The sequence below is a fragment of the Nematolebias whitei genome, chromosome 1, assembly GCF_014905685.2.
Source record: "Nematolebias whitei isolate Nwh7 chromosome 1, NemWhi1, whole genome shotgun sequence".
In the NCBI taxonomy this organism is placed as follows: Eukaryota; Metazoa; Chordata; class Actinopteri; order Cyprinodontiformes; family Rivulidae; genus Nematolebias; species Nematolebias whitei.
The window spans coordinates 59,243,365-59,269,817 of NC_056498.1; the positions used below are offsets into that span (position 1 = coordinate 59,243,365).

The 26,453-nt window shown below is 42.6% G+C and overlaps 1 protein-coding gene across 1 annotated transcript in view; it reads right to left on the minus strand.

Annotated features, from left to right (window-relative positions):
- Positions 1-593: 593 nt before the first annotated feature.
- Positions 594-26,453, minus strand: part of akt3a (v-akt murine thymoma viral oncogene homolog 3a) — a 27,118-nt gene continuing 1,258 nt past the window's right edge. Inside the window, exons 2-11 of the mRNA XM_037685969.1 lie at positions 22,821-22,965; positions 21,591-21,722; positions 21,353-21,418; positions 18,703-18,771; positions 14,612-14,734; positions 13,873-14,001; positions 2,965-3,179; positions 1,939-2,026; positions 1,241-1,343; positions 594-764 (exon numbers count right to left, since the gene is read on the minus strand). Coding sequence (XP_037541897.1) covers positions 679-764; positions 1,241-1,343; positions 1,939-2,026; positions 2,965-3,179; positions 13,873-14,001; positions 14,612-14,734; positions 18,703-18,771; positions 21,353-21,418; positions 21,591-21,722; positions 22,821-22,965 — 1,156 coding nt within the window. The 3' untranslated portion in view covers positions 594-678. The remainder of the gene's footprint in view (positions 765-1,240; positions 1,344-1,938; positions 2,027-2,964; positions 3,180-13,872; positions 14,002-14,611; positions 14,735-18,702; positions 18,772-21,352; positions 21,419-21,590; positions 21,723-22,820; positions 22,966-26,453) is intronic.

Here is a 26,453-nt window from a genome sequence, read left to right on the forward strand (position 1 = left end):
AGTTGTAGTAGTTGGAATAGCAGCAACAACAACCTGGACTGAGCAACACCTGAGTCAAATCCTGCTTGATGACGTGAGTGAGTGTAGGATTCTGGCTGGCTGATGGCCGCTGCTTAATCGAACCCAGAATCGCTCTGAAGCCACACACAAAATGTCTCTCTGAGTCTGTTTGCAAAAAGCCTGAGATACAACCTGCAATGGCAGTTTGGGTTGGAACGACTTAAAACGCTGTTTCCGCATCATACAGAAGAAACTATAAAAACACCTACGCTGAAATAAATGGTTCTGCTAACATCTAACTTCGGCAAGGATGTTTGTTCTTTTCTTTTTTTTTAGTTTGACGAGACAGACACGTGTCAAAGCACAGCAGGTCGCTGGTGAAGCTCCTGTCTTAAAGGGTCAATAAGCAGCTGATCGTGTCACAGTTTGAAGCGCCCGGGACCGCAGAGCAGAATCAGACAGAAATTACGCCCAAAGGTTTTAGTCTCTGTAGGGGTTCACGAAAAGATAAACAAATAAATAAATAAGCGAACTGGAGAGGTGAAAAGAGAAGACATGGAGAAGAAGAGCAAAAGCCTTCAAGTTTGGGTCACTCTGAGTCGGTCCAAAGCTGTGTCATCGTGTCCCACGCTGATGACCTCAGAGACCAGCTGTGATGACATCACCCGGGTGGACGGTTCATTCTCGACCGCTGGCGGAGTAGGAGAACTGCGGGAAGTGCGGTCGTCTCTCGTTGTCCAAACAGTCCATCCCATCCTCATCAACTAATAAAAGAAAAATATAGATTCAACATTAAACAGATCTGCACGTTTCCTGTTCATGAGATGAAAACAAACTAAAAACAACTCGTGTCAAAGTAGTAATTAATATTCTGTTCCGTTCCTGAGCTGTGGAAATAAACCAAACACAGTTCAATTAACAAACGTGCACCTGACGTGCCGATCTCCTGCAAATTGATGTGTGACCTACAGAACAAAAGGAACATCACCGAAGAACCAACAAACACCTCACCTTCCCTCATGCATAATTCAGTGCTGAACACGTCGAAAGCTGTAGTTTTATCTCTAAAGTCTGCGAAGAACTGCTTGTGGCCGGAGGACTAATAAAGACACTTTGTGTTTTATTCTTGTAGTTCTTTTAATGTAAATACACAAAGAAACAAACTACAGTCAGAAAGTATCTCCATCAAACTTCCTTCAGGAAATTATGGGTGTAGACATGAGGAGACAAAGGGACTCACATTTCTCCGGTGGAGTGATTGTGATGGTCTGAGCTGTGAACTCCTCGTCAAAGTACCTCGTGTCCGTCTCTGATGTGACCTGAGGCTTGAAGGGAGGGACGAGCTGGGACAAAGGTGGGGACAGATCAGACAGGCTGAGGACTCGAGAAGAAGTTCTGAAACGTCATTGTTTTGCACAACAAAGCTTCTTTGGGTCTCAGTCCACATGTTATCCCCGACTCCAGATGTTCTCACACAAACGAAAGAGTCGAGCATTTCAGTTTAGCTGCCTTTGAACTCAGACCCAGCTGTCCAAGCTGTTATGCAGCAGACAGATAATAAACATACAAAGCCTTGTGAAAGGAAAGCCTAACAAAGAAGCTCGGCATCTAAAATGCCGTAGGTGTTGCCACACAGGACATGACTCTCACTCGATAGTGTTATGAGCAAACACACACACAACGACAGATTCTTAGGATACGCCCTGAGCTCGACACAGCTGCCGACCTGCTCTGATTCGTGCCAAACTGTAAGCGTTGCACGACACCTTCTGGATAAATACAAGTCGATGCATAATCACAACACACAAATGTTACTTTGGTGCAAATTTTACCACAGGAAATTAAAAAGCTTTATGTAGATGAGTCGTTTTCTCCGTCGTATGTTTCAAAGCGCGCCGCAGCTCCCGGTGACAAACGTACAGTTTTGTCCTGACGTACCTTTTTATCGTAAACATCCTGCCAGTCGATGCCGGAGAAGAAACTGTGTCTCATTATCTCTTTAGCATCGTCTGGTCCTCCCCCAAGTCTAGATGAGTGGAGAGATGAAGAGAGAAACGCACAACTAAACTGAGATCAGGAAACACGTCAGGTTACCAGCACCTTCAACACAAATCCACTGCATCAACAAAACATAGACATTTTTCACAAATCAGGAGGGTTATCCCGTAAGTTTCAATGAAAGTCGACTGATTAATACAATTTAATCAAGCTGATATTTTTTTTTACAGATTTTTAAAAAATGTTTAATTATTGAAATATTTACACATTTCCGCTGAAAGTTTCTGCAATACACAAACCAGTGGGTGTCAGTATATCCACTGTTTTACTTTTTTGTAAAAAAAATAATAATCTCGTCAGCTCCAGACCATATCTGGTTTAATAAAAGTGGCAGTCTTTGAAGAAATGCATAAACAAACACTAGCAATAAAACACTTTTTCCCTGTGTAGATGGAGGTACCATATTTTTTGGCGTATAAGTCGCAGCTTTTTTTGGCATAGATTTGTCAGTCCTGCGACTTATATACTTTTTTCCATATTGATAATGCAATTTTTAACTGATGCTTTAAATTTCTAAGAACTGCAACAGCGAGTCTTCCCATGTGCGCTCACTTCACTCAGCTGGTGCAGGCGGAGGAACGCTGGAGAGCTAGCGGCTCCGTGGATGGATGGATGGATGGATGGATGGCACCACGCCACCCAGGCAAAATGAAGCTGTTTGGACCATTAAATAAAGGCATAATAAATGCGACGGATCAGCAGTGACTCATAATAAATGCAACTTATTTATGTCTTTTTCGTCTTCGCAATACTTTTTTTTTTGACTGATGCGACTGATACTCCGGAGCCACTTATACGCTGGAAAATACGGTATTGTTCATTTTGACACTTTGCAGTTTGTATTTATGCTGGAGAGTAAATGTGTGAATATTTTTAAACCCATAATGGTGTCGAACATGGACACACCTTTTGTTGGGGTCTTTGATGAGCAGGCCGGACAGCAGCGACTTGGCGTCCGCTGACAGAGTGCGCGGGAACTTGATGTCCTCCATGAGGATGAGCTCAAACAGTTTCTCGTGGTCCTGGTTGTAGAACGGCAGACGTCCGCACATCATCTCGTACGTCACAACGCCCAAACCCCACCAGTCCACTGCCCGGCCATAATCGTTGTCCTCCAGGACCTGAGAAAAGGTGACAGACAAAAATATTGAGTTAAAGGGGTCACTTGTGTTTTTTATTTTGCATTTCTCTTGTTGAACGTTAATGTCTGCCCAGAATATTCAGTATAAAGATGGATATTTATGGGCTCCAGAAAACTGCTGAACACAACTAACACTGGTTAACGTGTTAACAGCACAGAGGTAAACATCATGGCCAGTCATCTCTGGTTTCTGATACAGTAAGGGAGTCGGTGTGCTGGCGTGGCCCACCAGATGCCCCCCTGTGGAAGCTGCCAGTTCTCCCTGGCACGCTGATCCCTCCTGGCAGGGACAGACAAGAATATTCCTGGATGGAAAAGGCAGGAGCAGCTCGCAACCTGAGTCAGGGCCAGTCCAACCTCCAAGCTGGGCAGCGCAGGTATTGAAGCACACACACACACACACTGCCCTGTGTGTGTGTGTTGAGGAAAGGTAAGTCATTTCTATATCAAAGCCTTGTATCTGGGCAGTTTTCCTATCCCTCTTTCCTGCCTTCTCTCCATGCACTAACCCCTCCGTCCTGTTTTATCTCGCCTTCTTCATCCTCCATCATACACTTTCTAAGTTGCTACTTCTCTCTCATCTTCACCAGTGCCAGTTTGCTGGGAAAAGAGGAAGAAGAGTAGGAAGAGTAGAAGCCAGGGATGTAGTTCAGGTGCTGTTGACTCCCTCATTACCATAATAGGCTTATTAACATGAGTCTACGTGTACGTACGTGCGTGCGTGTGTGTGTGTGTGTGTCTGACTGACAGACAGACGGAGCTGGAGAGCAGCCAGAACATATGTTGTAAATCACGCCAATAATAATAACATCTCACTCACTGTTAAATGGGCCAGTCAGACACACGGACGCTAACACTCACAAGCGTTCTCACACAAGAAATAAATAATAAAAAAACCTGTTTAGAAGACGACAAACCTCAATTACCTGAGACAATTACATGGTGTATGTCCTAATAGGATGAGATTTAACAGACAGTATACCGAGCGCTGATCTGCTGCCAGGACGGAGTGAGAACAGGTGTCAGAAACACATAAATACAGCTGAGACTGGGTTGGACAGACATTCATTTATCCAAACTGGACAAGTTTGTGTTTGCGCAAAACAAACAAACAACAAAATCTCACTGCATATCCACCTTATTCCTAGCCCCCATGCTGCCTTGCGGGAATTATGGGCGTGAACTTTCGGCGTGGACCAGAACCAGCATTTGTTTGTGTGCGAACAGTACGAGCTAATGTAGTCTCTCCGAGCATTGTGGATTTAATTTAAACATGTGGGAACACCACCTGTCAGAACTCACACAGGACAATGTAATCATACCACTGCCTGCTGAGGACGAGGGATGGAGGACGAGCTGAAGAAGCAGCCGCAGATACTAACATATTTCACTACTTCATTGACTTGGTTGCTTCCAACGGTGAAGTGATGAACAACCTGAAAAGCTCTGAGGTGTATTATATCTACACAGTAATAATTCAGTTGCATTTTGTTAAAAGAGGTTGGACACTATCTTATTTACCTTAAGGCAGACAAAGAGCCCGGCCAAAGCCTTAAAGTCCTCCATCACCAAGCTTGGGTTAATTGCAGAGAAAATTGTAATACTGAAGAGGAACAAATACTATAATTCTGTGTCTTCCATACACTTGAAATCCTATCTGATGTTCTCTTCACTGTTTTCAATCCTAATGAGGATCCGGCGTCTCTTCTCCGGTGGTTTATTGTAGCCCGGACACAAAGTAGGATGCAGGTTTTCCTCCTCTGGCCGTTCATCAACAAAGTGAAATGAACACACATAAAGTGTTTTGGGTGGTCTCTTCAAGTTCACATTTTTCAGCCACATTCTTCTTAATTCCTCATCTGTAGGTAGGAGATGGAAACTATACCTCTTTTCACAGGAACTCTTTTCGTTTTGGTTCCATGTTCAAAACACTGTTGTTGTATCCACTGATTTAGTTTGGTCTGGTTGTCCGTGTAACCACGAATACAGCAGGTACCTGAACTCCGCAAGACTATTTTAGTAAACTTTATGGTTGTGAAATAAATGTAAGCAAAACAAAAATTGTGTTTTATCTGCTAAACTGAAGGCAAATTTCTTTTGAATAAACCGTGGTTCATACTCCACTACCATAGTTAGCCAATGCTTACCGCTACTTCTGTTGTCTGACAGGAAGTTGTACCATAATCATTTATACAGTAGAGCACCCAGGGATAAGGTGGATAGAATACACATGCTGCGATCCTGCACTGATGAGTGAAAGGAACAGTTCGGATCTTTTAAATGGACAATTATCGGTATTACCGTAACTTGTCCAAAGCTTATAAAATCTCTATCTGCAACACCAGTTTTGCATGACATGGTTTACTATGTAGAATCTATGGTTATTATAACAGCAGCAGCGGCTAACTGTAGCACATCCAGGGCAAAATGAGACACATCCATCAAGAAAAATCACAAAACTTCTACCTAAATAAGTCTAGAATATGAAACTGACAGTAAATGTAAAGATTTATAAAACAGTGGACTACTGTGAAATCTTGGAGACAGGAGCTGTTTTAAGATCTCAGCAATCCACTTTGGTCTTGGGCCAGCTCAGGCTAGCCGTTAGCTCATCAGTCTGACCAGCGTTACACTCCGTTTCTTCAAACTGACGTTGATCAAAGAGCCATCTACCACAGGTAGGATATTTATTGTTCATAGCCTTTCCAATACCTTTCAAAGGTTTAGTCATGTCAAAAGGTGAAGGAGGTCACTGACAACAAAAACTAAAGGTATTGCCAAATCTGGCTTTTTTAAGCTAAATAACAAAAATATGCTACACAGAGGCAGTTTATAGAAGTATTACCTTCTTAAAATACAGTATGTTTATAATATTTGAGAGTTTTTTTTATTTAAACATTCAGTTTAACTTTTATTCTTATTTGCCTCTGTTATACATGGCATTAACAGGAACTCGTAGGTTGGAGCACATTTCACCAGTTTCGTCCTCCCTTCACTGGCTCCCTGTGCATCTCAGAATTGATTTTCAAATTCACCTGTTGACCTTTAGGTGCATTAATGGCCTTGCACCCTCATACCTCTCTGACCTACTTCAACTGTATGTTTCTTCTTGGGCGCTGAGCTCATCAGACCAGCTGCTTCGATCGGGCTTTTTCATTCATTGGCCCAAAACTTTGGAACAAGCAGCTGTGACCTGACTGAACTTTGTTTGATTTTTTTTACCTGGATTATTGAGCATGAACTTTGATGTTTTGAACCACTTGGGCTATGGCTGCCTCAGAGGAGTTGACAGGGGAAAGGGTGGGCCATAGAAACCATTTTATCACCAGCGAACTGGTTGGTCCACAATGGGACCACAGTGCTGCTTGTGGGACTGAGTTTGTTGTGGCTCCTCGGACTGATGAAGTCTTTTGGATGCAAGATGAAACGTCTCAACAACAACAATAAAAGAAACCGTCCAGATGACCCGACTGAACTTTGTTGGATTTTTACCTGGATTATTGAGCATGAACTTTGATACAGTGTGATTTGATTTACTATTTCATTGTTTCTCATTGTTTTTGTGTTTTTATTACTTTTGATGCTTTTAATTGCATCTTGTTATTATTATTTTTCTTTAATTGCCTTGATCTTATTGTTAAGCACTTTGATAACAGCTGCTGTTTTAAATATGCTTTATAAATAAATTTGACTTGACATGTTTTGAAATTATTCGAAAAGGCCAAAGGGGTCGGGTGCAATGTGGGATGGGTGCTGGCCGAGGGCGGGGACCCTGGAGGTCTGATCCTCGGCTACAGAAGCTGGCTATTGGGACGTGGAATGTCACCTCACTGGTGGGGAAGGAGCCTGAGCTGGTGTGTGAGGTTGAGAGGTTCCGGCTAGAAATAGTCGGACTCACCCCTACGCATGGCTCTGGCTCTGGAACCAGTTTCCTTGAGAGGGGTTGGACACTCTTCCACTCTGGAGTTGCCCCTGGTGAGAGGCGCCGAGAAGGAGTGGGCATACTTATTGCCCCCCATCTTGGTGCCTGTGCGTTGGGGTTCACCTCGGTGAATGAGAGGGTGGCCTCCCTCCGCCTACGTGTGGGGGGACGGGTTTTGACTGTTGTTTGTGCTTATGCACCAAACGACAGTTCAGATTATCCACCCTTTTTGGAGTACTGGAAAGTGCACCTCCTGGGGACTCCCTTGTTCTGCTGGGTGGACTTCAATGCTCACGTGGGCAATGACAATGAGACCTGGAGGGGTGTGGTTGGGAGGAACAGCCCCCCTGATCTGAACCCGAGTGGTGTTCTGTTGTTGGACTTCTGTGCTCATCATGGATTGTCTATAACAAACACCATGTTCAAGCATAAGGGTGTCCATATGTGCTCTTGGCACCAGGACACCCTAGGCTGTGGTTCAATGATTGACTTTGTCGTCGTCTCATCTGATCTGCGGCCACATGTCTTAGATACTCGGGTGAAGAGAGGGGCGGAGCTGTCCACTGATCACTACCTGGTGGTGAGTTGGCTCCGATGGTGGGGGAGGATGCCGGTCAGACCTGGCAGGCCCAAGCGTATTGTGAGGGTTTGCTGGGAATGTCTGGCAGAGTCTCCTTTGAGACGCAGCTTTAACTCCCACCTCCGGGAGAACTTCGAACATGTTCCAGGAGAGGTGGGGGACATTGAGTCCGAGTGGGCCATGTTCCGTGCCTCTGTTGTCGAGACGGCTTACCGGAGCTGCGGCCGCAAGGTTGTCGGTGCCTGTCGCGGCAGCAACCCTCGAACCCGGTGGTGGACACTGGCGGTGAGGGATGCCGTCAGGCTAAAGAAGGAGACCTATCGGGCCTTTTTGGCCTGTGGGACCCTGGAAGCAGCTGATGGGTACCGGCAGTCCAAGCGACATGCGGCTCGGGTGGTCGCTGAGGCAAAAACTCGGGCATGGGAGGAGTTCGAAGAGGCCATGGAGAATGACTTCCGCATGGCTTTAAGCCGGTGGTGGGCCCCCACCAGCGTGCCCGGGGGGGGGGGGGGGGTACACCACCAACACTGTTTATAGTAGGGGTGGTGTGCTGCTGACCTCGACTCGGGATGTCGTGGGTCAGTGGGCAGAATACTTTGAAGATCTCCTCAATCCCACTGGCACGTCTTCCCCTGAAGAAGCGGAGCCTGGGGACTCTGGGTCGGGCCCTCCAATCTCTGGTGCTGAGGTCACCGAGGTGGTTAAAAAGCTCCTCGGTGGGAGGTCCCCAGGGGTGGATGAATTTGCCCGGAGTTCCTTAAGGCTCTGGATGTTGTAGGGTTGTGTTGGCTTATGCGACTCTGCAATATTGCGTGGACATCGGGGAAAGTTCCCCTGGATTGGCAGACCGGGTGGTGGTCCCCCTATTCAAAAAGGGGGACCGTAGAGTGTGTTCCAACTAGAGGGGAATCCCGCTCTTAAGACTCCCTGGTAAGGACTATTCGGGGGTTCTGGAGAGTAGGATCAGTCGGATAGTTGAACCTCGGATTCAGGAGGAGCAGTGCGGTTTTCATCCTGGTCGTGGAACACTGGACCAGCTCTACACTCTCAGCAGGGTCCTGGAGGGTGCGTGGGAGTTTGCCCAACCGGTCTACATGTGCTTTGTGGACTTGGAGAAGGCGTTCGACCGCGTCCCTCAGGGATCCCTGTGGGGGATACTCTGCGAGTATGGGGTACCGGGCCCTTTGATACGGACTGTTAGGTCCCTGTATGACCGGCGTCAGAACCTGGTCCGCATTGCCGGCAGTAAGTCGGGCTTGTTCCCGGTGAGAGTTGGACTCCGCCAAGGTTGCCCTTTGTCACCGATTCTGTTCATAACTTTTATAGACAGAATTTCTAGGAGCAGCCAAGGTGTTGAGGGGATCCATTTTGGTGGCCTTAGGATTGCGTCTCTGCTTTTTTCAGATGATGTGGTCCTATTGGCGTCATCAGATCATGATCTACAGCTTTCACTGGAGCGGTTCGCAGCCGAGTGCGACACGACCGGGATGAGGATCAGTTCCTCTAAATCCCAGGCCATGGTATTGAGCCGGAAAAGGGTAGAGTGCCCTCTCCGGGTCAGGGAGGAGGAGGTTCTGCCCCAAGTGGAGGAGTTCAAGTATCTTGGGGTCTTGTTCACGAATGAGGGAAAAATGGAACGTGAGATGGATAGGCGGATAGGTGCAGTGTCTGCAGTGAAGCGGGTGCTGTACAGGTCTGTCGTGGTGAAGCGAGAGCTGAGTCAAAATGCAAAGCTCTCAATTTACAGATCGATCTACGTTCCTACCCTCATCTATGGTCATGAGGTTTGGGTTGTGACTGAAAGTACGAGATCTCGGATACAAGCGGCCGAAATGAGTTTTCTCCGCAGGTTGTCTGGGCTCCCCCTTAGAGATAGAGTGAGAAGCTCGATCATCCGGGAGAGACTCAGAGTAGAGTCGCTGCTTCTCCACGTTGAGTGGAGCCAGTTGAGGTGGCTCGTGCATCTGGTTAGGATGCCTCCTGGACGCCTCCCTGGTGAGGTTTTCCGGACATGTCCCACTGGGAGGAGACCCAGAGGAAGACCCAGGACACGCTGGAGGGACTATGTTTCTCGGCTGGCCTGGGAACGCCTCGGGATTCCCCGGAGGAGCTGGACCAAGTGGCTGGGGAGAGGGAAGTCTGGGCCTCCCTACTTAAGCTGCTACACCCGCGACCCGACCCCGGATAAGCAGAAGAATATGGATGGGTGGATGGAAAAAAGGCTTAAAACAGGGCTGATGATCCATTGTTAGGCTGATGGTCCTTGACCATGTGAGCAGCTGGTTTTGGTTGTCAGCAGCAAACTGGTTGATCCACTCTGAGAAGGTGCTATTTAAGAGACTGAGCTGAATACAGCACCTCAGACTGAGGAAGTCTCTCGTCGGAGAGACGAAACGTTTCTACATTTTTTTTTAGCTTTGTTTTTTTTTTTTTGTTTTCTTGTTTTTTGAATGTTCAGAGGACCAGATTGAACTTTTTTGGATTTTTCTACCTGGATTATTGAGCATGTATCAGGATGTTAAAACAGGGCTATTCAACAAAACTGCTCAGGGAGCCACAGTTTCTGAAAACCAACAGCTCAGGGGCCAGCGATTAAAATCATTATGTATATAAACCAAAGTTTACAATGATCTGTTACCTTTTAAATTTGTTTATTTTATTGCATTGAATCAAAAATGCAATAAACAGAACCCAAACCCAGAACCCCCTTCTTTTTTTTTTAATGAAGTGGGCCGGATTGAAGTTCCAGCCCGCGGGCTGCCAGTTAAATGGCCCTGGTTTAAAACATCCAAAAGTTTGGACTCTTTTGCACTTTACTGACTTTTCTATTGCATTCATGAAAATTAAAAACAATTGTTTAGTTATGTGACTTAAAAATTTTGAAATCATTACAAATGTAACATCTTAAAAGGAAATACACACATACATCTGATGTTATGAGTTAATTGTGGAACATTCAAGGCATTAGTGGGTTTGATTTTAACCTGATATTCTGCACCTTGAACATTCACAGGAAATTCTCTCATCATTGCTATAAATTGATTGTGCTGCAAATAGAAACATTATTTCTCTATTTTCAAGTTTCTCTCCAGTTCCAGTATCAGATTCAGATTAAAAATCTTTAACTCAAATTAATATTAAAAGTTACAAAAAGAAAAAGAAGCACCCAAATCTGTCTGCAAGTTTCTCCAGCAGCTCAGAGCCACAGAAAGCTGATCATTACCCGAATGAGCTCACAGACATGACACTAATCTGGCTAACGATGCAGGAATCATCAGTTTGTGCGAGTTGACGTGTTCAAGAGTAAATAAGAAAGTTAAAAGTGCAATTTTATGTGTGAATATGTTTGTGCGAGAATTAAGCTGGTCACCCAGTTGGCAGCTGCAGGGAAGAGCTGGGGGAATGAAGCGTGCCGCCAGCTCCAGATATACTACTGACTGGTACGGCTGCAGGGATAACTCTGGCTTAGACTGCTGGGAGACTGTCAGACACACACTCGCACACGGCAGATGGAATATTTATCCGTCCTCATCAAACTCATAAAGTTTCGAGGGTGAGGCAAACTAGGAGATGTTTAGTGTTGTTGCAGTGCACACACAGAGCAGTTTGTGGAAATTTGAGAAGTTGTTTTTGATGATGGTGAGCGGTGTGTGAACATAAAGAAGATGAAAATGTACAAAATGATCAAAATGTACACAAATAAGCCAGCTCTGTTGGTTGTGTGTAAGGGAGGGTGTGTGTTTGTTTGACCCAGGACTAAAGAAGGTGGTGGCAGCTCGGCTGCAGGCAGGGAGCAGATTAATCCACACAGAGACAGAATGTTGCCCTACAGCCTCAAGGCATGGAGGCACTGGAGTGTGTTTGTGTGTACAGTTTGTGCGGTTCTGTGTGTAGAAATTAGCAAAATGTGCTGACAAATAAATAGGACGAGGCAGAGGCTGTGTAGATCACCGGCAGGAGAGGTGCAGGGAGGAGGTTGAAAGCAGCAATGATGGAGATGGGTCTCGACCCATCCTGGTCCCAGTTTGGGCAGCCATGTGGCAGCTAGCTGCACTTCCTGCTGCTCGCAGGACGGGGGCTTTGGCAGCCGGGGCAGGACAACGTGGGATGGGACAAGCACACATAGCCTGTGGCTGTACCAGCCCAGCTAACCAGCAGGGAACACACACACACGCACACACACACACCTCATATACTGTGGCCATACAATCCCATATTGCTGATGTCAGACACAGACCTCGCATCTCCACAGTGTCATAATTTGGAAACGGGTTTATCCTGACAATCTGCTAACATTTTGAAATGTTCCACTAACAGCTGACTGTGCTGCTATGTTTGTAAAACATTTACAGTGAAAAGGTCAATGCCCGACATATACAGCACGCAAAACGAAATAAAAACACACAAATAAATGGAAAAAGACCAACATACACCCCCTTTTAACACTCTCTGATAAGCCACAAAGATACGTGTCAAATACGAAAAATATGGAACAAAAAACAGAGAAAACACTCCCCATGTGTTTTCTACGATCCCGTTCCGTCCCTTTGCTTATTGTTCATTAATCTCACACCATTTTTTTTTGACCATTCTTGAAAAAGCAACAACACCTCAGTTTAACACGTTACATGATTTACTTTGCTTGTTGTGATGCATCAGAGTGTGAGTTCACTTTCTTCACTTCTAATCTACCGTCTTTACTGACGGCAAACACAGGAACTATCTGAATTTCACTCCTGTAACCCTGAAATATTTTCTCTCCTTTCTCATCTTTCTGTCTTCAACCCCCCCTCCCCCACTTTCTCCTTTTTTAATCCCAGCTACTTTGCATCTCTGTAACTTGGCTCTGAGCAAACTGTGTTATTTTTACACGCGGGCGAGCGGAGCGTGCGTGCGGGCGGGCGAGTGGCGGCGGTGTAGATTTCCAGGTTTTTTTTTTTTTCCCGAGCACCTTCCTCCAACCTCGCCCATCTGCCGCCATCTGCCTCGCTTTAGCCCGCACTTTCTACAGCAATAACACACACAGCGCACACAAATAAACGCAACGCAGACGCACATCCTGTGAAAAATAACCAACAGTCTCCAATCAGCTTTTGGCATGCAAAGGAAGACTTAAAAAAATAAAAAGGCACAAAATGTTGCGCCAAATTGTCTTCCATACTTTTTTGAGTGGGATATATATACTCTGCTTTTCTCCTCCTGTCTTCGAATCCACATCTCCATCGCTCGGCTTCCAACACCTACAGTCCTGCGTCGTCGCCGCCAGTCGATCCTCTGGCCTCCTGGTGAGGCAGCGCTGACGACTGGACGGCAAATAATAATAAAAAAAAGATTCTGGGAAAATGTGTGTGTGTGTGAACACTGTGCTGTGCCCTTTTTCAATTCAACCAACACTCTCATTCACACTCGTAAGCTGCATATTTACTCTTCACCCTGATATTATGGAAATTATTTGCTTGTGAAATCCAAAAATAAAATTGTGCACGTACAAATCCTACTATTCAAGTGTCCTAATGAAACGCATAGAGGTGGTGAGGGTCTGTGAGAGAAACCACTGCTTATTGATGAATGCGTCCTGAGCTTGTGTGTTGTGTGTTTGCACCCAGCCTACAGCCGTTTATCAAAGATCAGTAATAATCCTGGTGGTTAAACTGATCAGCCAGGGCTGCTGTTAGATAAACAGGCGCTGTGCAGCGGGCGTCACGGTTCCCACAGTTTACAGGGGCCGTCTTGGTGGAGCCCCGAACGGCGCAGAAACTGCCTAATGGATAAACCGCCTGTGGATGCCACAGATGCTTTTGTGTTGTTCAAGGCCTCAGTCAATCTGCTCAGTTTATAGATCACAACAGTCAGTCACTGACATTTATCTCATTCATCAGCTAAATAAAGCATTTTGGAAAAGTGCATGATGCGTCATTGAGGTCCCCCATAAATTTATCACCATTTGGTCACACTGGATACTTAGTGGGTTAATATTAAAGCAAAAATTAGGGTTCAAACTTCATCCTAATTGTGCAAAACCTTGTATTTATCGATGGGTAAAAAGGGAATATTGAACAAAGTTAAAAAAAATAGAGAGAGTGGAAATAAAAGATGGAATAGGCCAAATACATTAGAGAATAAAAAACAGTCAAACTGATAATTGTTTTATTAAAAATGAGGATGTTTTACCTCAGGTGCGAGGTACTCTGGCGTCCCACAGAAGGTCTTCATAGTAGCAGCATCAGTGATGCCCTCTTTGCAGAGTCCGAAATCAGTGATCTTTATGTGGCCGTCTTTATCCAGCATCAGGTTCTCCAACTGGACGGAAAACAAACAAACACGACTCGGTGACTGGAAATCATCACAGTGCTTACAGTGAATGCTTTGTTAAACCGATCAAGATCATTTTGTGGACAGTGGAGCCAAGGTTTCCTCTCAGAGCAGAGGTGGACAGATTAACACAGAGATGTTGTTGTTGTTGCAGACACACTGACACACAACTCTGAGCAAACGAGGGAAATAAACTTCAGGCGTGTTTTGTAGCTGCTCAACCTTTTAATTTTAATGGCTGAAGTGTTTTTCTCACTGTGGCTGCTTGTTCTCCTGTTTTCTTGGCTGCTGTTTGTAGGGCTGAGGCCAAGGCTGCCAGGCAGGCACTCAGACAGAGCCATCTACCTCTACCTCTGTGGCATCAGCACCACCCCCTCCTCCCCCCACCTGCTTCCACCTCTTGCAATTCTTCACTGCTTTGTGTCTGTTTGGGCTCACTCCTGCACCACTTTTTAATTACACCAATTTCTGAGCTACTTGTCTCCAACAGGATGACAAAATAAATAAAGAAAGAAAGCCGACGACGCAAAAAAGATGTGTCTGATCAGTCTCCTCCGTGCAACCCCCCCTCCTGCCTTCTGCCCCCGGTTCTGTTTACCTTCAGGTCCCGGTACACAATCTTGGCTGAATGCAGGTAGTCGAGAGCTGAGACGATCTCGGCGCCGTAGAAGCGCGTGCGCTCCTCCGAGAACACTCGCTCTCTGGACAAATGGAAAAACAGCTGCAGGAAAAAGGCGGGAGAACAAGAGAGGGGGGGAGGGGAGGAAAAGGGGGGAGACAGCAGGGACGGCACAGCAATAATTACTGATTTATTGGAGGAAATTAGCACAACACAAACTGGCTGCCCGCACCATATTGAGATGATAGATAGCGGAGGGGAGTGTGAGTGCGGTGTGTGTGTGTAGACGGGCTGCATCAGTGAGAGTTGGGGGGTGGGGGGGGGGGGGGGTGTTGGCACTTGCAGAAGGACGGGTGGAGGCGCCCGGCAGCTGGCGCCTCATCTAGCAGCCCCTTCCTTACCCCACACATACTTCTTCCCTGTTACCCTCTGGGCTGCATTGGCATGGTGCAGGCGAGGATCTTGGCGATGGGGTTTAATCAATACACCGGTCTAGTTAAAGACGGGCCGAGCGTTGCTGCAGCCAACACCACCACCCTCACCAAACTGCCTCCGATGCAGCACTCATTAGTGGCCTAACTGGCCTTGCCCTTGAGCCTCCATCTTCATCTGTTACCTTCTTACATCCAACCTTCTCTGTTTTTTACCAAGATGCTAATTCAGCCTGTCTCGCTTTTTAATGCCCCACCTCCCGATCCCGTCTCTTCCTTCGTATTTTCTCCCTCGCTGTCAGTTGTCAGGTCTGCTGCACAGCAACACATGTGGCGCCAAAATGACACCAGCCTGCTGTGCTAAACCAGTTGAGTTGTACAAATTACCCACGAGGCCAAGGGGCACACATCTTCCCATTAATTGTTCAGGGAGGTTTGCATATGGACACTGGAGTGAGGCTCAGGGACCACCTAGCTCTCAGGATGCCCATGTCTCTGTGTGTGTGTGTGTGTGTGTGTGTGTACGTGTGTGTGTAGAGGTAACACGACAGGTGGGCCTTCATCAGTGTACTGGCAGCTGTGACTGTGGCAGGTTTGTAATGGCTTGTGTACGTGTGTGTTTTTGTGGTATGTGTGGTCACAATTTGTCCGCTGAGGTAAAAATTTCCTGTGTGTGTGTTTTATGTGCGTTTGCTGGTGCTTTCTCTGTGTGTGTTTGCCCGGCCCTGGCACTGGCTGAACTACATAACTATCTGGGAGGGGAGCAGGTGACAGCTACACTAAGGGAATGAAACAAGATTGCAAAAACGGCCCGATTAAAAATTTGAGAAATGGAAAAGTGAGGGAATCCAAATTCATTTCATCTCTGACTGTCATTCTGGCTATATTTGCCCCCATAGGTGTTTTCATAAATAGACACAAGCAGGAGAGAAATGGAAGAGAAAAGAAGCGAAGAGAGAGGCCAATTGGTTGGCAAATTAACGGTTAGAAAGGAATCCAACAGTTGAACTTCAGCTACTTCTCCAAGTATTGCTGCATTAATTTACTATACAGTTAATGAAGATTCATTTTCAACTATAACATATTGTCCTGTAAAAACAACCATAGCACTCTTTGCAGATGTTAAAAGAACTAAGATCTTTGTCATTTTTTTTATAAGCAATATTTTTGCACATTATAGTGCTTGCAACAACTCAGACCAATCTTTTGCAGTAGCAGTTTCAAAGTTTGTGCACGCGTCTAATTCACAAAACCCTCGCAAAGGGAGCTTTGCGCCTCAAACTTGGCTGTCAACCACGCATCGTCTCTCTGTGCTGGTGCAGTTTGCTCATGTTTAAATGAGAAATGCATGTAGAGGAAAACCCTCCCGTATTTATATAAATTACAGTCAGGGCAAAAATAAATAAATAAATAAAAGTAAAACTCTATGAGTCTCAAAGATCAGCATTGTTTGCAACATGAATTTAGAGTCAAACATTCACCGACTTCTGGGAGCTTGTGTTATTTACATCTCTGAAGAAGCAAGTGAGGATGTTATGAACTGTTGCCTTCAGAAAAAGAGGGCAGACGTGTCGAAAACTGTATTAATTTTTCATCCAGTGATGAATATCAGACATAGATGCGTTTACAAATATATTGTTTTAAAAAAAGGGGGGTAAATTATTGATGTTTTAGATTCAGAACGCAAAATGTTCTCACTAAAGGACCTTTAAACAGATATATCTTTACATCTAGAGATCAAGAAGTAACAAATACAGTTAAAAGTAATATATCTCCCCCATTCTGGTGCCATAAGGGGTGTGGGGTGTCCATACAGAAGAAATTCAAATGTATAAAATGAAACTAAAAGGATTCAGAGGATCAGTGAAGCCCAGAACGTGATTCTTTCCTGATACAGTCAGATGTTGTTCAGGCAGTTTTAAGGAGGTTTTTTTTGTATTTGTTTGTTTAAACCTGGAGCTTACTGTGAGAAAGCATCTTTCTCTCAGTCTTTTTGTAGCTGATGTGCTTGTGGTGTATGGACATATTTACTTTGTGCTGTGGCACAACTGCACTCTGTCATGTTCTGATGCAAAAAGAGCGTAAATTGCTGACACCTGCTGAACTTGATGCCAACAATTCTGTATTTTCCGCTGTACACGTCGCAACGCCTTATAAGTCACATCAGTCCACATATGTCTAATAAAGAGGAAAAATCCATAAATAAGTCGCTTCGCTGTAAAAGTCACATCTATTATGTGTCACCGCTGACAACCTGGAAATGTGGGCTGGTGTTGTGCCAAAAATAGATTGGCCGCCAAATGGCGGCTGTAGGAGCGTGCACGGGAGGACTTTAACAAGATTTTAACAAGATTAACACTTAAAAACAATTATTTGTTGGCTCAAAATGATAGTAAAGGTGTGTCTCAGTCTAACTTTTCCTTAATAAATGCACTTTGATGGTCATATCAGCTGCATTTCAAAAGCCTATTCGCGGAAGCGGGAGTGAGCAGAGGGACATGTCGCTGTGTATTTCTTCAAAATTTAACAAGATAAGCACCTAAAACAATTATTTGATTGCTCGACTTTATCACAAAGGTGTGTCTCAGTTGAACTTTTACTTAATAAATGCATTTCAATGGTCAAATTAGCTGCATTTTGTGGGGGTGGAGCAGCAAAATTAAACTGATTTGACGGTTGCTCCAAGCAAGCTGGACAAAGGTGGCAGCCTATGGCAAGCCGAATGTGTTATTAATGGCCACTTTTACGTATTACATGACACCACAGCATGCCATACTACTGGAGTGCCATCTAGCGGCTGAAAATGGTAGTGTTCAATATTTTCAGTCAGAATGAATGAAAACGGTCACATCTCAGCCAAAAATTGGTTTATAAATATGGAAAAAAATCCATAAATTCATTGCTTTGATGTATAAGTAGCAGGGCATGTAAATTATGCAAAAAATGACGACTTATGGGATGAAAAGTACAGTAACTGATTCTGTTTGCTTTGCTGAATAGATGAAGGTGGGGCAGAAAGGATACAATGCTCCGTTTTGGTGAATCTGTATTTGGAAGACGATCCCTTTAAACCCATACCCCACCCTCACCTGCAATCAAATATAAAAACTTTGAGATGTTTTACTTATTTAATCTAGAATCTTCTCCGTGCTCACTAACATTTCCCCCAATCACTCTTAGTATGCTGCTGCTATAGCTTTTAAATGTACTTTAAATTTAATCAAAATAAAGTTGATATGTGAGAATACATACAATTTTCTGTACATGCGTATGCAACTATAGGAGTAAATTTTATTTGGATTTTACAACGTTTCCGAACATTTCTTGAAATCGTGTCAGCTTTCTTTAACTGGAAAGTGATCACTCAAAACACTTGTGGACACGCAAATGTTTGAAAACTGAACGACTATTTAATGAAAACGAACACCAGAAAAATCTAGAAAAACGTTGATTAAAAACGTTAAAATGTTTGTGCCGTTAGTTTGGACGCAGCTTCAGCTTGACAGGAGAACAAGAGCAGCTCTAATTGCTGTCAGTTACTGCAGTGGAGATGTGGTTCAACTGGCTGTTTAAAGCAATAACACACATGGGTAACCACAAACAGCAAAAGCATCATCAAAGGGTATGTGGGTGTCTCACCTCTCCCCCGTTCACGTACTCCATGACGAAACAGAGCCGGTCTTTAGTCTGGAATGAGTACTTCAGGGACTGAAACAAAAATGAAGAATGTGTACAGTTTAAACAACTTCTCTACTGGGTAAAGAGCTCCATCCAGTTCTAGATCCAGTGTACATACCTGCTTTTATTGTGACTGTCACTGTTTATGAAAATTAAATCTGAAGAGCGCAAAGTGGACCAAATGATCCCGTCAAATATTGGACACTTTAAACTTTCAGCTGTGTTCCTGTGAGATTTAAAATACAATCTGTTGAGCAGGGGGCTAAGCTAAATATCAGCTGTGGATGTTATCACCTGGCACCAGTATTTGGCAAATATATAATTGTCTGTGTCTGTGTGTTCGTTTGCCTGCCTGTTAGCAAAATATCTCAAGAAGTAAAGAATGGATTTTAGTGAAACTCTCAGAATGTAATTACAGAAGCTGGTCATAAAATTAGAATATCATGAAAAAAAGTTGATTTATTTCAGTAATTCCATTCAAAAAGTGAAACTTGTATATTATATTCATTCATTACACACCGACTGATATATATATATTTTTTTCATTTAGCCTTTATTTATCCAGGTTAGTCTCATTGAGCCACGAGAACTCATTTTCAAGAGAGACCTGTTTAGGGAGCACATGGTGGGGGTTAAGGGCCTTGCTCATGGGCCCAGAGTGGGGCGAATGAGGGTGGGGGCAAGTGTGGGTGTTTCACCTACCCCACCCACAATTTTTGATGTTGTCGGGGCTGGGGCGTGGGCAAATTTGTTTATTCAAATGTTTATTTCTTTTAATTTTTACGATTATAACTGACAACTAATGAAAACCCCAAATTCAGTATCTCAGATGACACGGCACCCCAAACCATCACTGACTGTGGAAACTTGACACTGGACCTCAAGCAATGTGGATTCTGTGCCTCCCCTCTCTTCCTCCAGACTCTGGGACTTTTTCATGATATTCTAATTTTATGACCAACACCTGTACTGGGAAAAAACACGCTGAACTGATTAACTTTTGGCAACAACTTGCTTCGTGATGACCGTCACAACTAATAAACTTTAGCAAACACACCAATAGCTTGGTCAGATATAAAATAATATAAATAAAATAAATAATAAATTAATAATAATATAAAATAACTGTCAAACTCACAGGTAATGACTAGGCCTGTCGCAATAAACAATAAATCAATTAATCACATGATTAATAAAAATTATCAACCTCATTTTCATTTATCAGCTTTATCGTTTCTTCATCTTTCTCTTTCTACTGAAGACACTGGATGACAAAAAGCTCAACTCCGGTGCTCTTCACTGACCCCTCCCTTTCTCTTTAAAATCCATTTTAACCGTCCAAAATCACGTTTTTGGATCGTTAAAAGCAGCTAAGCTGAGAAGCTAAGCTACGAGCTAAGCCAACAGGCCGACCTCGGGGAAAAAACCTCCGTCTTGTCCAAGCTCCAAAATTCACAGTTGAAACCTGTGCCTTCGTCTAAAAAGTTGTTTTTCTCCGCAAAAAGAAGCTGAGAACTTGTTTACTGATTTTTTTTTAAATTAAAAGCTATATGTGAAAAATGCTATGCTAAAGAGCTCAAACCAAACCGAGCGTCCGCCATTTTGAGAACAAGAGACAGCCCATGTCACGTCAAGGGGCCTCTCTCCCATTTTTCTTAAAGAGACATGCTGCTCGCTCCCTCACTATCCATCCTTCAGTTCGAACAGTCTTATACTGCCATCCAGTGGTAAAAAAAAGGAACTACTCTCTAAACAAATTAACCAACATTTCTTCTTAAATTTGACAATAATTACTAATTATTGTCAAATTTCAGACAATATTATCATTTATCGCAATAATTTGAGACAATTAATCGCCCAGCAAAATTTGTTATTGTGACAGGCCTAGCAATGAGCTAAAATTTGGCATAGTAGTAGCTAAGCGTATTTCACAAAACAAACTGTGGGTGCTAACAAATTGGGAAGATGTTTATTTGAAACCTTTTCATGCTCTGTGGCAGGTCATGTTCATTTTTTTTAATAATGCTGGCGACTTAATTATTATTTTTTATAATTTTGCCCATTTATCCTGTGGCTGTTCTCTTTATGCTCCCTGTATAGCGCACACTGAAGTGAGCAAATGCTGTTTGCGCACACATGTAAGTCCAGTCCTGTTGGAGCTGAAACAGCAGGCACAATAAAAACATCATTCTTAGCTTCAGACTGTTTCGTCTGAATTTGATCGTTCAAAGTCAGCGCTGCACAAGTGTGCGCGTTGGATGTGCGCTCGTGAGGGAGAAGGCTGCTGAACAAAAGAACAGTTGGTGAAAGTCTCTTTGTGGCTGCAGGTGTGACAGGAGTGAACTCAGTTATGAACCATAATTGCTCCCTTGACAGGGTGAAGTGTAAGCGTGCATATATGCGTGTGTGTGTGTGTGTATGTGTGTGCGCAAGATAAAAGACAGAAATAAAAAGCAGCTAATATGTGTACACAGAATTTAAGTAATGTGATCAGTAAGGTTCAATAGTTTATAACCCTAACATAAGACACTAAGGTATGTAGAGGATCAATTTACTGTGTGTGTGTGTGTGTGTGTGTGTGTGTGTGTGTGTGTGTGTATGAGGTACTTACAGTGAGAAAGGGATGTCTGGTGTTTTTCAGTACTCTGCTCTCTGTGAGTGTGTGAGCCACTTCATCCTGTTCAATAAAACATTAATTTTGATCAAATATAATAGCAGCTTAAGAGTACAACAAAAACTAATAACTGTATACACATACAGATATTAAAAACTTTACTCAAAACTGAAAATGTTTTGAAAAATAAACAGCCTTTTTTTTCGATGTAGTTGAAGCTCCATGCCAGACAAACCTTGGCGATGATGACTTCTTTTTTAAGGATTTTCATGGCGTAATATTTCCCGTTGGCTTTTTCCCGGACAAGAATCACTTTACCAAATGTTCCCTTTCCCAGCAGCTTCAGGTAGTCGAAGTCGTTCATTGTCTGTAAGAAGTGAACATGAAACCATCTTATTCATTCTGCAAACTAAATGGCTGCTAAAGTATGACTTTTATAGGTGTGTTGATATTTCGGCACCAAGGTCAAGTCAAAAATCATGGTAGATATTTCAAAAAGTACAACTTGAGATCTGAAAAAGTTGAGACGTTATGAAAATGTAAATCAAAATATATATATATATATATTTATATATATATATATATATATATATATATATATATATATATATATACAGTAGTCCCTCATTTACTGTGGGGGATCCGTACCCTGAAGCCCTGCGATAAGTGAAAAGCCACAAAGTAGAAATAGTACAAGTAGTAAGTAGTAGTTTATTTTTGTCTTTATATATAAACACTCTAAAAGAGCACAGAGTGTCATGATTTCCCACTCTCTGCCTCTGCTGCTCTCAGCCACCTGCAAGCGTTCTTGGCCACGCCCACTTCTCCGATCTACACGGAGAACAGCTGATCAGCTGCAGCAGGAAGTTTATTCTGCAGTATGGGCTGCGCAAAGCTGCAGCAGGTGCTAAATATTTTAAAATAATTTGTTTTAAATAAAAATTCCATGCCAATCGTGCAGCTCATCCATCAGTCAACTGTGTGTCATGTCCAATCTTATTTTGAAAAACAGCAATAGAGCGAATTTGAGATAAACGAAATGTGAAGTAGTGAGGTTCTACTGTATATATATATATATGTATATATATATATATATATATATATACATATATATAATTGTTTTACTTTGTTTTATATTACAATGTTTTTACTTTTGCTCTGGAAAGCAATCCCAAATTTTGTTATACTCAAGTGCAATGACAATAAAGTCTATTCTATTCTATTCTATTCTATTCTATTCTATTCTATTCTATTCTATTCTATTCTATTCTATTCAAAAATTACCTTTTAAAAAACAATAGTACAATTTCTTAGTTTTATCATCTGATATGTTTACTATGTTCCATTGTGAATACAATGTGGGTTCATGCGATTTGCAACTCATTGCATTCTATTTTTACTTATATTTGATAGATTGTTCCAACCTTTTATTCAGTGTTTTCGTAGGTTTCTGCTCATGCGTTACCTTTCGTTTGTGATGCGTAGCAGAGATGTCCATTTCCTCTTCGACCATGTTGTCGATGTTGGAGGTGGGGCTGCACTGGATCCTTTCCTCTTCCTGTCTCTGCAGCTTGTCGGCCACCATCTGGATGGCCTCTGTCCATTCGTCCCTGGTTTATGAATCAAACGTTACAGTTAGCCTTTCTTTCACTGACTAAACTGCTATTTTGCTGCATTTTGAATGGTTTTATACTTTTACCCATACAATAATACACATGACTACATCTAGCTATACGTTACACAGGTCAAACATAAAATATGAATCCTATTCTTAACAGAGAGACTGCTGCATTCAACTAACCAGGACTTTAAGGGTGCTAAAGTGTTTTCAATTATCATAAACACCTATTAGTTCAACACAGAGGAAACATGGTCAACCAGAGAATCAACCAAATGAGCAATGATCATAGAGCAGAACTAATGGTGACCAGTCTGTGCGTGTGCGTGAGAGCGTGTGTGTGAGGGCCAATGCATTAGAGGGAACAATGCATTGTTGTTTGCTAACATCGTTCCTCCCCATTGACTTTCCATTAGCAGTGCTGTTCAACATCTGCTGGGAGAACGTGAGCGAGCGAATGTGTAGCTGAGGGCCAGCCATGCATCAGGATGGGTAGACACATTAACAGTTTTTAACTATGATGAATTTTATACACGACACATTGGATCAAACCTCCCTCAGCTTTGATACACAGGAGAATACAAGGAAATAGATTTTTAGAAAAAAAAATTAATTTGGAAACAATTTTTTTTTTAAATCGAGAATAAAAAAGGGTGAACTAATTTTAAGTGTCTCTTTTACAGCCTTTTTTTTCAATTAGTTAGCAAGGAGTGTTAACTTTCTGCCACACCAGCAAACCTAAAACAAATAGGCGATTCAGATGTTCAAAAAAATCAGGACTTGGCAGAAAAAAATTTGAATTTATGAATCTGAGCCTTTAAAGTACATTTATCAGGAGTCTTCCCTGAGGAGATCATAACAATGAAACATGTTTGACTCATAAATAATCATCTTTGTGTTTTTGTTTTGTTTCGAGTCCATATGGTTCCTTAAGGGTTTTAGAGAAACGTTCATCTGAACCTAAACAGAGAAGTAAGGTTTTAAGATCTAAACCTCTTTCTTCTGCAAAGACTTCTAAATGTACCCTACACACTCCAAAACAAGGGCAAACTCAGTTTTCATCCACAACAGTGGAGCATTTTGATTTGTGGCACATGTGATGCGTGTGTACGCGTGCACGTAGCTGCGTGAAAAGCAATGGGAACTCTCTCAAGGTCAGGCAGCAGATAAATGCTCTTTCTTGGTTAAAGTGTTTTTTGTATAATGAGCCTCTTTTTTTTTCTTTTTGCTAATGAGAGATAATGGGCCTGCCTACAGTCGGGCGCCGTGCCAACGCGTGCCACCCTCCCTGCACACGGCTGGGGCTGTGGTAGCTGGAGGCCTGCCAGCCGCCGTACAGTACAACAGATACAGTAACGCACACGGTTGTGGCAAACACTCTTCTTCAACAAGCTTCAACTTCTTACACTTCGCTTACGCTGGATGTGCGCAAACACGCACACCTCACCACAAAAACATCTGGAGCTCGCAGTCATCCGCTGCTAAGATTTGCACGTTGTTTACACATTTCAAACTAATTAATAAAAAGTTATGAAGTTCCTTTCAACTCTCAAATGCTGATTTGATTATCTAGAGGCAAAAACTACTACAAAAGCACTTTATAACACAGACGAAGTTGGACAGACAGCTGCAACCCACACACACATGCATGCACACTAACATGCACGCAACCTCAAAGAATGCACAGAAGCATCTGTGGTCTTCTGGGCAAAGCTGTTCATTTTCTGGAGATAAACACCTCAGCTCCTCAGAAAGGAGCCGAGCAGCTGGAGAATTTATGCCAACACTACTTGAAAGGTCTTCTTTCCACTCTGTCTCTCTCACAGACACCAAAAAGGAACAAACTCTCTACAGTAAAGCCCTTCATATACATGTCTCTGCTCCTAATGATACTTTTATAGAATATAATATTTATCCTACATGTCATATCGTGTTGAGGTCATTTAAAGTCATTTTGATGGTTATTTTCCTTTCTTTTAAGTTTATATTTTAGCTTCTTTTATACATTTTCTAATTGCAAACCTCTTGATCTAAAACACAAAACTGTTTCCTTAACTTTTTTGACGAATGACCGACTTTTCAAACAATTCAGAGTTCTTATTCAAACTTCTGCCCTGAGAGAAAAACAAAGTTTACCGAAACGCTGTCTGTATGAAATAGTCTCATGAAACTTTGTTGTTTTTTTGTTGTACACTTATTAGGTAGTCATTAATCAACTCCTGATTGGAAATTTGAATAATCAAAATCATTACATAAATTATTATTTTTTTTTGTATAAAAATTATATTAACATAAAACGATTGCTTAAGCCTGGCTCACACTAAGTGATTTTTGACTGCCATAAACAGTGCATGTGATCCAGTGCAAGTTTGGTCATCTAAAGCCTTGACAGGAACTCACGTCACACTGTACGATGCATGATTTAAATCATGGCTGTCCAAACATTTTCATATGTGGGCCAAAACCATGAAGGTGAAAGGAGTCGCGAGCCACAAAAAAGTGAAATAAATAAATAAAAAGCGTACATATTTTTAGCGTTTTTGTTTTTTTTAACTACATAAAAAATATTTTGGAGAAAGGACAAAATTTACTAATTTTGGTGGAGGTGGTGTTCTAAATTATTGTAGATTCAAAACATTAAAAGCTTCAGAAATGATAATGTTTTATTTCTTTATTTAATTTATTTGATGTTATTGATGTATTGCCAAAACATTGTATTAAACTTAATATTGCTCATTTTGAGATGTTTTTTAATCCGTTTTGCTGTTAAACCTAAAAATTATATATATAAAAAAATCATTAATAAATTTGCAAAAGGTCTACATCAATTTCTTAAGCTTACGGGCCAAAAGTATAGCATCGCTAAACTGCAGTTATGAGCCACACAAGGGCCACAAATGGCCCTCGTGCCACACTTTGGACACCCCTGATTTAAATGAAGCTGGACTAATACTTTTTGTTGCAGGAAAATTTTACATGTCTTAAAGACATTACAGAGATATCAGTCCATTTGTAAAAGGATATTAAGGGTTACTGTTGAGGTTCACAGTACTACATTCAGATGCTAAACAGAAGAGGAAGAGGAGGGAAAAGAGAAATACGGACACACTCATGACAGGTAAATAGAACATCTGTACACGCTACACTGCATGACTTTCCTAGATAATTTTTGACACTGCTGGATATTTACGTTAGGTTGTCTTTGGTCGTGAGAATGCCGAATCTGCTGTTCATTGGTGATCCTGTTACACTAAACCAGGGGTCTGCAACCTGCGGCTCTGGAGCCACATGTGGCTCTTTGGTCCCTCTGCAGCGACTCTTTCAAACTTTGACCAAAACTAACATAAAACTGAATTTTATAGGAAGTTATACCCACAAGAATAAATGACAGTTTTAGCAACAAAGTCCATGCTCAATAATCCAGGTACACAATCCAAAATTTTTCAGTCAGGTCATCTGGACAGTTTCTTTTTTTGTGCT